The sequence below is a fragment of the Apium graveolens genome, chromosome 1 (assembly GCF_009905375.1).
Source record: "Apium graveolens cultivar Ventura chromosome 1, ASM990537v1, whole genome shotgun sequence".
NCBI classification, from domain to species: domain Eukaryota; kingdom Viridiplantae; phylum Streptophyta; class Magnoliopsida; order Apiales; family Apiaceae; genus Apium; species Apium graveolens.
The window spans coordinates 8,188,579-8,199,316 of record NC_133647.1 but is presented as its reverse complement, the minus strand read 5'-3'; the positions used below and the strand labels follow the sequence as shown (position 1 = coordinate 8,199,316).

The following is a 10,738-nucleotide window of genomic DNA, read 5'->3' as shown; positions in this document are numbered from 1 at the left end:
TAATTTATAAATGATTTATGACTTTATTAATTATTTTCTGAATAATTACAAAACAATTTTATAAAATCGGGAATCGTCCAACTTCAACCGTTTTTAAGTTTTACAACCTGAAACTCTTCGAAAAACTCCTTCCTAACCTAATCTGATAATTCTGGATATTTTCTGTGTTTTAACTTTTTCGATCCATATTACGGTTTGGCCCGTACGCGTCCCGGCGTACAATTTTCGATACGATAATCATTTCGATAAAGCAACAAAACCCGTATTCTCGCAAGACGAGATAATATTACATTATTTTCGTATAAAGTGTTTTATTAGAAGCCCGGTTTGGATAATTATCCAATACAGGTATCAAATCAGATCATTTTTGCAGTTACTTAGCGGCTAAGTAACTAATTTATCGATCCAATACGATCCAACGCGTACCAATATTTCATAAATATAAATATCCCTTTTATTATTTCATTTTATTTGTATAATCATAATCAATCAGTAAAAATATAGAATTTACAGAGAAAATCTTAATAAATCACTGCGTTCCTGAAAATCAAACTCACAAACGAAGGCGTTATCGAATTCGGAATCGAGCGGGCCATATATCAAATCGAAACTCTCGAAAAGTTCTTTATGAATCAATCAACCATTTTAGTGCAGAAATCAAGTTGATTTTCTTATTTATTTATTTTAATTCGAATTAATTAAGGATTAAAATAGGAATTGTTGTTCTTGATGTTGTTTGTGTGATTTGATGCTTGAATCGTGTAGATCTTTTCTTCCTGGTCATTTTGGTATATTATCATGTTGAAATTGATGTTTGATTCTCGGGATTAAAAAAAATAGGGTTTATAGCTTTGAATATTCTTAATTGAAATTTGGGCGTTTTTTATTCAAGGGTTATTAGTCAAAATTGATTACACCATGTTGTAGGTCGTTTAAAAATAAATTGAACGTTGTGTAGCTAGTTAACAAACGATTCACAGATTGCTCTAATCGAGCCTCGCCGGAAAACGAACCCAGGCGGGAGCGATAGATTTTTCCAATGAGTTTTCTGGTTGAATCATTAGCTTTTTGACTGATTTGATCTTGCAGAAGGGTTTCTGGAAACCAAGCCTCCTTTTTAAAAATATTTCAAAAACAATATTCTGTTATTTTAAAAATCAGAAAAATGTTTATTTATTTATTTTAAACTCAAAAATTCTTTTTAATTATTTATTTATTCAAAAATAAATCTGATTTATTTTTATTAATTAATTTTAATTATTTTAATTATTCGATTAATTTAATATTAATTGATTAATTAATTTAATTAATTATTAATTGATTTTAATTTATCTAAAAATTAGATTTAATTATTTATTTGGATTTAAAAATTCTGAAAAATAGTTTCGAGTTTTAAAATATTATTTTAAATTATTTTCAAGGCTCAATAATTATTTTAAATGATTTAAAATAATATTAAAAGTATATATATTATATATATAATAATAACAACTATTATCTTAATAAAATAAATATAATCGGGTTAAAGTTGTATCATTATTTTTAAAAAAAATATTTGAGTGGGCAAATTTGATTTAAAATATTTTGAATAGATAATATGGCACCATTGTGGATTTAATAGTCATGGCTAAAAATATGATTTCACATGTGTTAAAATCATATAAAACTCCCCCACCCTATTGAAAAAATAACTTTCACAATAAACTCTAATTATTTCTAATACATTTATAATATGCAAATAGTGACAATAGATAGAAATTAATTAAAGTTAAACTATAAATCAAAATATTAATACAAAAAAATATATATAATACAAAAAAATTATAAATTCCATAAAAAATACTAAGATGTAGAGAATCAAATTAACACGAAAACGGTAAATTGTAATATTTTTATACATAAAATATAATAACCATAACATAACAACTATAAAAAAAATATAAAAAACTTGAAAATATTATATATTACTTACATGTTTAAATATGTATTCAATGCAATATATTTTAAAAAATTATATATAAGAGAAAATACTTATAACAAATATGTAAAAATAAATTTTACTACAATACTATAATAATTACCACATAAATATATTATCAAAAAAACTTTTAAGATAACTTTAAATTTTTAGTTACAAATTTAGCTTACACATATATTTTCAATATTTATGCTAAAAATCAAAAAATAAATTAACAAATATAATGTAATATTATACAAAAAGTGTATATTTACATTTATTGAAATTAATATTTTACAAAAATATAGTAGTAAAAATGTTTACAAATATTAAAAAACTTGAAAATATATTATATATTATTACTTGACATGTTTAAAAATACATTACCATTAAAAGTAAATAAAATCAAATAATAAAACTAAATTAACAGCATAGTATTTTTTAAAAGAAAATTAAATATTATAAAATTATTTATAAATCATCCCGTGCTAAGGGTATAAAGCTAGTACTAACTAATATTGTAAGTAGAGAAAATGCATTTTTTTCAAAAAAAAGTAAAGAAAATGCAGAAACTTGAAGAGAAAACAGTGGAATGCGGAGATAGTGGGGGTGATAAAACACGTATAGTGGGGTTATTATCTTGTAACCGTTTTTCTATAACCGTTCCCCTGCACTAAAACACAGGCCCTCATTATATTTCTTGTGCTCTAAATTCACAAGTTTTTACTACAAGCCTTGTAACATTTTTCACACACATAAATCACTGAGAAAATATTAATATTGAAGGCAGTGATGGGAGAGATTAAGAAAGGGCCATGGAAAGTGGAGGAAGATGAGGTTTTGATCAACCATGTCAACAAGTATGGTCCTAAAGATTGGAGCTCCATTCGATCCAAAGGCCTTCTGTGTCGTACTGGCAAATCTTGTCGTCTTCGTTGGGTTAATAAACTCCGGCCTAACTTGAAGAAGTATGTAACTTGTTTGTTTTAATTTAGTTCTGTTTCACAATGTTACTTTGCTCATGCATGTGCATGACTTGTCTCTCTGTATGTGTTGAAATGTGTGTTCGGTTTAGATTGTAGATATGCAAGACTTTGGTTTTCTTGACTATGCAAACATGCCTTGTTTCAAACAATTCTTCTACACTATGCAGTCAGACTCCAGTTTCATTTTGCAATTCGGTGAAAATGCATTGAGGAGTCATCTTTTTTGTCAAGAAGTGTTTATGATTGTGTTGCAGATTATATGATTTGTTTGTTTGTAAAATGTTTTGCAACAGTGGGGTGAAATTTTCAGCGGATGAAGAGAGGGTAGTAATTGAACTTCAAGCAGAATTTGGGAACAAGTGGGCAAGAATTGCAACATATTTGCCAGGAAGAACTGACAATGATGTGAAGAATTTCTGGAGTAGTAGGCAGAAGAGGCTTGCGAGGATTCTGCAGACTCCACAGGTGCCAAAATCTCAGAAAAATAACAGGGAAGGCCCTGTTGTTCATGATGCTCCAATTGTGAAGGTAACAACATGCTTATAAATACTTATGCTGAGAATTATATCTGCAGGAAAAAAAATTGTCAAATAGAACTCAATTAGCACAGGAAACGCGTATCAATTAGGCAGTAATAACATTCTTCTGTTTGTGCTGTGTCTCATTACAGTTTTTTGTTCTAATTGCAAGTGTCACTGGCCACTTTTTTGTTTGTTTATGTGTTTGCAGGCATCAAATCTTGGTTCTTTAACTAAGGAAGAACCGTCACCAATAAATCTATTTTGCTCACCATCCTACATTGTTCACAACCCACAACCAATCTCCCCAGTGCCATTACCTGAACCAGTGCTGAATCCCAACATGTGCTATTTCGAGCAGAACCTACTACAACCGGAACTTGATATTATGGAGAAGAAGTCCTGGCAAGATCATCGTCAGCAGACTCAGCTCTCTTTCCAAGCACAGCCCCCACGATTGCATACTGAAGTCCCTCTCACATCTGAAAGCCAAGACCTTATGACTAGACTTGGAGATCCAAACTTTTTTGAAGTGTTTGAGAACGGTTCGGAGTCAGGTGGGAGCAATCCTCATCTCCAGTATGTGTCATCATATGGGACAGAGGGAAGCTGTGGAAACGATGGATGGAAGGAAAACGATAACCCTGTGACACCTGACACTTTCATACATGACTTCCCAATGGACATGTTTGATCATCTCGAGATGCTTCCGAGTCCATCAGAGTGGTGATTACTCAGTGTTGACTGATTTTTATGCTGATGTAGTAAGTAGGATTCTGTTAGCTTTAACTGTATGAGATAGTTATGTAGGTACATTTGTAAGCTTTCAACTAACACCACTGTAGCATCTTTTAGTTTAGACTAGTACTGTCTAATAGTGTATAATGAAGACTGGTTCATTCAATCATATAACATTTTGACCATATTCTAGCAAATCTTCATATGCAACTAACTGTATATAAATATAACAAGAAGCGCAGAGCAGGTCTGGAAATGCTATTTCATTATACATGTAAGAAACATAAAATTTTATTCTGAAGAACTTAGCATTTACTAATCAATGGCATATGTCGAAACAGAATCACAGTCACAATGTTTCAATAATGTGTTCATAACGTGGCATGGAGCCAGTGCAATTTGGATGATGGCATCTTCCAAGATATATAATAACTGATATGCAGCTATAGTATTAAATATGGTTATTTCAGGAGCTAGCTTTGGAGTAGTGGATCCCGGTTTCACCTTCTGGTAGAAACGCCTCAAAGTTTCCGGCAGTAAATGCATTGTCTTTGCCTAAAGAGACAGTTCTTTTCAAATGGGAGAATGCACAATATTCAACTTCATGAACAGTAGTATTTTTCACGAATGCAGAGACTGAAACAGCAACTCCTGCCCCTACATATCAGTAATGGAGAAGAGAATTAAAAATGTTAGTCCCAAATCCCTATCCTTAAACTACAGCACATAATATGATAATTATTGAGCATCAATCATTGAGAAAATCTTGTAGCACAGCGAGATAGCTTGAAGCTCTAAGTCTTTTGTGATCAAAATTAAACCCAAAAAAAGTAAAACCGAACATTAAGCCTACCATGAGTAACAAGCAACAAGTTTTCAGAAGGATATTTATCTGCTAGGGCCTTAAAAACCTGCACATATCGATCATTGGCACCTGCCACAGTCTCCTCCCATTGTGGCAACTATGTTTTTGCAATTAAAAGCCAGTCAGATACACAGATAGTTTGCAGCTTTTGTTCAAGGTTTATAATGGAAAATTTTGAAAAAGCTTTACTGTTTTACCGTTTGATACAATTTCTCAACAGTGTGATCCAACATTCCAGCGGGTAAGACAGCTTCACAGTCTGATATATCAAAGACAAATTTTCCGTCCTTGGGAGCCATTTCCGGCTTTATGGCTTCAGTGTTCAGCATCTCACACAAACCATACTCAACAGAGACCTGCATACATATATGTTGTGTAAGCAGTGAGGCATAAAATATAGTCTATCAGATTGTACATCTCATTTAGACTTTAACTGAGAAACAAATATATTGGAGAGTATCTTTACTTCTTGACAGCAGTCAGAAAATAGCACTGATGTACATTTATCTACATAATTTTTATCAGAATTTTACCTGTAGCAGTGCAAGTCAAAATGCCCAAGTGAATTCAAAGTGTAATTTTTATAAGCATTTTAACAAGACTAACAAAAATAGATAATTGCGCCAATGATAATTATACTCTTAGAAAATATTTCCAGTGAAAATATCACTTCATCTGATAATTTGTAAGTTGGCTTCAAGTCCGCACTTAAGATTATACAGCTCTACAAAATTGAAGAACATATCAACGGCTGAAGGGCTTAAAAGCAAGAGAATAAGAATATACTAAAAGAATTTGTTAGTTCATCTGCTCAAACATTGTATTTCCTCTCCGTAAAGCTCGTACATAATGTCATTTAAATTAGTGAAACAAGGAAAAGAAAGTTGCTAAAACAAATTTCTGAGTTTTAGCATAAGCTGCTAGTCTATCCCGGTAAATAGGAAAAGACAGGAGGCCTTTCTCGCCTTCCACCTAAGCTGAGCAGGATAGGTCCAAAGAAAGGGTCTTATGGTCAGGAGAAGTACCTAACCAAATTCTAAATCTCAAAATCCAATGCGAATATATATTCTAAGCTTATTTAGCAACTATTTCCTTTCCTTGACTTGGTTCTGAACAGGTATGCTTGTCCCTACATTTGAAGATATCTAATCCTTTTTGAGAAATTTCTGAACACATTCACCAGGAAGATCAACTCAATTAATACTATCGCGGATTAAAACTCAAACGAAAAAACCAAGATCCTAGATTTGAATCCCTATATCCTCTGTATTCTCCACTGAACCCAAAGAGCGGCACAGTTCTAAGAGAAACATATATTCAAACTAGTGAAACTTTAATGACATAATAACAACTTAGTTTTTTCCCCTTAGTCAGACACTAACAAGATACAATAAAAAATGTACAGCTGATCAACCATACATCAAATCATCAACCTGCATCACCATATAGACAATTCGCCAAACATTTAAGTTAAAATCACATAACATATAAACGAAAATCAACAAATATAATGAATCTTAATCAACTATTTTTTTTAATTTTGTCGACTTCAAAACTCAAAAGTACACTGCTATATTTAAGGACACAAAAAACACCTAAGCCTACTTTAATTTCCCGAGGTTCTGGCTTGAGGTCAGAGGACTAGTTTGATGAGGAAGACTGGTGAAACTTATATACAGTAGCAAAATAACAAACACAATTTATATTTCTTACTCGAGCATTAACATATAATAAAAATGTACACAACATATCAAACATAAATCAAAAGATTTAACTAGTACACCCATAAAGATAATTTTAACAAACACTTATGTTAAAAAAAACACATAACGTATATACAAAAAAACAAACACATATAGTAAATCCTCTACAAATTATTTATCGACTTTAAAAAGGCCCCAAATGTCACTATTTGGGGTATAATGGCCCTGAATGTCACTTTTCAAAAAGATGGCCCCAAATATCACTCCAAAACGGAGATTCGGATACTGTTTTTCATATAAAACAAAAACGGAGATGTGTCTCCCGTTTTGTTTTTTTTTGGTTCAAAAACGCAAGCCGAGTTGCTTTTTTTTATAGAAAAAGGTGAATTGGAAGTGTGTTTTGCTGAAAACGGTTTACCAAATCACGTTTAGCATAAGAAGACAAAAAAAAATTGAAAAACGTAAGACAAAAAAAATTGAAAAACGTAAGACGAAACCACGTTTTGTATATTCAAACATAAAAAAAATAAAAACAGACCCCGAGACTTCGTTTTGAAGTGACATTTGGGACCAAATTTTTTAAAATGACATTGAGGGCCATTACACCCCAAAAAGTGATATTTGGGGTCAACACCCCATTTTTATATTATAAAAAAAATAGGGCGATGATAAGTGCACAAATTAAGACCAAACTACCACCCTTGTGTACTTTTTAACCTAGTTTGCATTTCAACTCTAAACTATTCTGTATATAAAAATAATTTGGTCTAAATTCTACTAAAAGCGATATATAAATGTGGGGTGTGCATAAATTAGGTATACTTTTATTATATGGACCGAAAAGATATATTACTGTGTCAATATTGCGTACCGAAAAAATAAATTAATTTATCGAGTATTAATTTACGGAGAAGCATGTACCCTGAGATTAGAAGCATCATTTTGATCGGTAAGACCAGCAATAGCTTGAGCAGCAGTTTGCAAACACCGATAAAAAGGTGATACAAAAACTCGGTGGATCGGAAAGCCGAGATCATCACGTAGCTTCTGACCGGTCAAGAAAGCGCGAGTGAGACCCGGTTCAGCTAGAGGAGGGTCCCATTTTCTATCTCCTGCAGTTGCAGCCCATGATGGATCCAAGTAGTCGCGGCGATCGCCGTGGCGCATCACGACAATGTTTTGTTCAGATGAAGACATTGTTGTGCGTTTGTTTGTTGTTTGTGTGTTAAGTGGAGGAGGACAGTGACTGTTTTTATAATGTTGAGTATGTAAGAGTGAGCATGTGAATTTGTGTGTACATGTGTTATGTTAGGTATGATTGATGTGTCCTGATTGAGGTATATTCTATGACTATGCCCTGGTACGAGATCGGCCAATCGGAAAATGGAAGGAGGGTTGGGTAGCAGTAGACCTAACAAATCTGGATTGGTTTCGGATGGCTTCCACTTTCGGATTATGATATCAGAGGAGTCTATTCGGATTGGATCGAATATGATTCGGTTCAGATATAAAATGGATGAAATTCGGATAAAAATTGAACAAAATTAGATTCGGATATTTTCAGATCATTTATCTATATTTTCATTTTTTGAGACTTTAAAAATAATTTTTTATTAAATGTAGTACTTTTAATATAATATAATTTACTTTACAAAATATTATGATTAAATAATTATATTATCACAAAAATAAAATACTTTTAAGTATGGTTTTTCCTTATTTCGGATCATATTCGATTCAGGTAATATATGATTCGGTTTTGTTAGGTTCCAATTTATAATTAGATCTAGTATTTCAGATCATTTTCGGTTAAATTTTCGGTTCGGGTAATTTTCGGATCGATTTAATTTAATTTTTGGATAATTAGTGCATTATATGATACAGATCTCGAATTGGATCTCGGTTCCATGAATTTCGGTTCGATTCTTCGGATTCAGACCCATTTTTTCCAGGTCTACGTAGACGGTAAATAATACAAAGAGATAATTAATAATATTAGAGAAAGTGTGCCCATCCTAAGGGCACTCCAAGAGTGCCAAGGTTCTTGGCCTAAATCTTGGCCTAAATCTGGACCGAGATATCTCTTTATTCCAACAGTTCGGTCTAAATTTTGGTCCAAATTTATATATCAATATTTCATTCTTTCAACTATTAATATATTATTATTTTAATATGTTGTTACCAATTCAAATACCTATTAATTCAATTGAACACAAAATGAATAAGATCATATTAATTTCAAACTTAATAAATTTATTAAATTAGAAAAACATTACACTTAAACAAGAAAAATAAAGAAAAAATTAATATTACATTTAATTTAACTAAAACAAAAATAACAAATATTAAACCACTCTGAATTAATATATTTTTTTCACAAATTCTCAATTAATGCATTTCGAAGAGTAATATGAGTTTCTTTATTTTTTGTTTTTCGATATCATCTAAGAAATTGTTGAAATCCAGCATTTTCATCATATTCAACCGTCTCAACTTCTGGATCTGGAATTTCGAGCTGCTCTTGAATTGGAGCACTCAAATCACGTTCATCTTCAATTATCATATTAGGCATAATAATGCACGTCGTCATTATATCTTGTAATACATTGTTTTCCAAAACCATGTTGGCCCTAGGACAATTGACAATTGACAAAACGTGATTTTAGTACTCCAAATGCACGTTTAACATCTTTTCAATATTATAATTATCTTGGAGGATCAAGAAATAATTTATTTGATTAAACCAATGTTTAACTTTAAATTATACTTTTGTATAAGTTGTATTGGCAATTAATTTTTATCAAGTGTAATCTTTATTTTATATTTAATGTATTATTAATTTGAATTAAAACAATTCATGGTGTTTAATATATTTTTGTTAAATAACTATTATATATAAGTGATAATTAATAAATATAATTAAAAACTACTTAGTATATATATAACATTCAATCAACAAACTAACGAATATATAAAAAGAAAAAAATATTTTATTAATAAAAGATTTAGACCGGTGAATAGTGTCGGCCTAAATTTAGGTCGGCACTATTCACTGGCCAAAATTTGGACCGGGCAATAGGCCACTGTTGGGTAGGTTTGGACTGAAATTGATCCAAATTTAGGTCAATAGGCCACTCTTGGAGATGGCCTACATACTAAAATTTATGAATTTAACTTATTTTAATGAGTAAAGTACAGAGTGTGTATCTAAGCTATCCCATTTATGTAGATTATGTGGCAGAACTCCAGAAATTGCAGAATGTGTGGCCAGACTAACAGAAGCTGTGTAGAATGTGTGTTGCCGTTAGTTTGATGCTAACGTCCGTCTGCTTGAAGAGGAAAGTTCGGAAATGCCCTATACATCAACATTTATTCTTCTTTTTTCCTCCTTTTCCCACTCTTTTTCCCTCCTTTTCTTTCTTCTTTTTCCCACCCTTTTGCCTCTTTCCTTTTTATTAAGGCAAAAGCTCTAATCAGCCTACATAAAGTTGTACAATGGCTGATGAATAAGACTTACTAGACCTTATGTGCGATTTTGAAAAAATGAGTATCGTTAAAACGCGTTGGTGGGGGGAGAATGCAGGTCGGAGGTTTCGAAAATGTGGATTTGAATCGTGTGGGTTTTTGAAGTGGATTGATCCACCACTTGGAGATTGAGTTGTAGCTGCTATTGAGGAGTTGGAAACCTGTTATGCAAACACAATTCATTCGTACAGGCGCAAGATTGACAAAATATATGCAAAGCATGAAGCAGAGAAGAGTAATTTGAAGACAAAACAAGGTTTCATGGTGGTTGCGATTTTACGCTTTTTGCTGTGATGATGAGTGCCGCACTCACCTCTGTTACACCTGATATTGTTCAAAAAAGTGACTCCAATGAGAGTGTTTGATGTATTATTTTTTTAGGTTGATGTTAAGTCATTATGGTTAGGTTGATGTTTCACTACAAGAAAAACGTCAATAGACATCAG

General features: G+C 31.8%; 2 protein-coding genes across 2 annotated transcripts; one reads left to right on the top strand and one right to left on the bottom strand.

Annotated features, from left to right (window-relative positions):
- Window positions 1-2,705: 2,705 nt before the first annotated feature.
- Window positions 2,706-4,359, top strand: LOC141660482 (transcription factor DUO1). The gene is made up of 3 exons (XM_074467471.1): window positions 2,706-2,925; window positions 3,237-3,471; window positions 3,673-4,359. Exons 1-3 carry the CDS (start codon window positions 2,750-2,752, stop codon window positions 4,189-4,191), a joined length of 930 nt encoding a protein of 309 aa, XP_074323572.1. The 5' UTR covers window positions 2,706-2,749; the 3' UTR covers window positions 4,192-4,359.
- Window positions 4,360-4,446: 87 nt separating this feature from the next.
- LOC141660488 (uncharacterized) lies at window positions 4,447-8,198 on the bottom strand. Its single transcript, XM_074467477.1, has 4 exons — window positions 7,689-8,198; window positions 5,262-5,420; window positions 5,053-5,161; window positions 4,447-4,856 (listed from the first exon to the last, which is right to left on the bottom strand). Exons 1-4 carry the CDS (start codon window positions 7,962-7,964, stop codon window positions 4,666-4,668), a joined length of 735 nt encoding a protein of 244 aa, XP_074323578.1. The 5' UTR covers window positions 7,965-8,198; the 3' UTR covers window positions 4,447-4,665.
- Between the last annotated feature and the right edge of the window lie 2,540 nt (window positions 8,199-10,738).

What these genes read in the sequence shown, in the direction of transcription:
- LOC141660482 (XM_074467471.1), top strand. Translation starts at nt 2,750, where the DNA reads ATGGGAGAGATTAAGAAAGGGCCATGGAAAGTGGAGGAAGATGAGGTT. An exon ending in CTCCGGCCTAACTTGAAGAA is followed by an intron (nt 2,926 to 3,236) that starts GTATGTAACTTG and finishes GTTTTGCAACAG; the next exon opens with TGGGGTGAAATTTTCAGCGG. An exon ending in ATGATGCTCCAATTGTGAAG is followed by an intron (nt 3,472 to 3,672) that starts GTAACAACATGC and finishes ATGTGTTTGCAG; the next exon opens with GCATCAAATCTTGGTTCTTT.
- LOC141660488 (XM_074467477.1), bottom strand. Translation starts at nt 7,964, where the DNA reads ATGTCTTCATCTGAACAAAACATTGTCGTGATGCGCCACGGCGATCGC. An exon ending in ATGATGCTTCTAATCTCAGG is followed by an intron (nt 5,421 to 7,688) that starts GTACATGCTTCT and finishes ATATGTATGCAG; the next exon opens with GTCTCTGTTGAGTATGGTTT. An exon ending in CTTGTTGCTTGTTACTCATG is followed by an intron (nt 4,857 to 5,052) that starts GTAGGCTTAATG and finishes ACTGATATGTAG; the next exon opens with GGGCAGGAGTTGCTGTTTCA.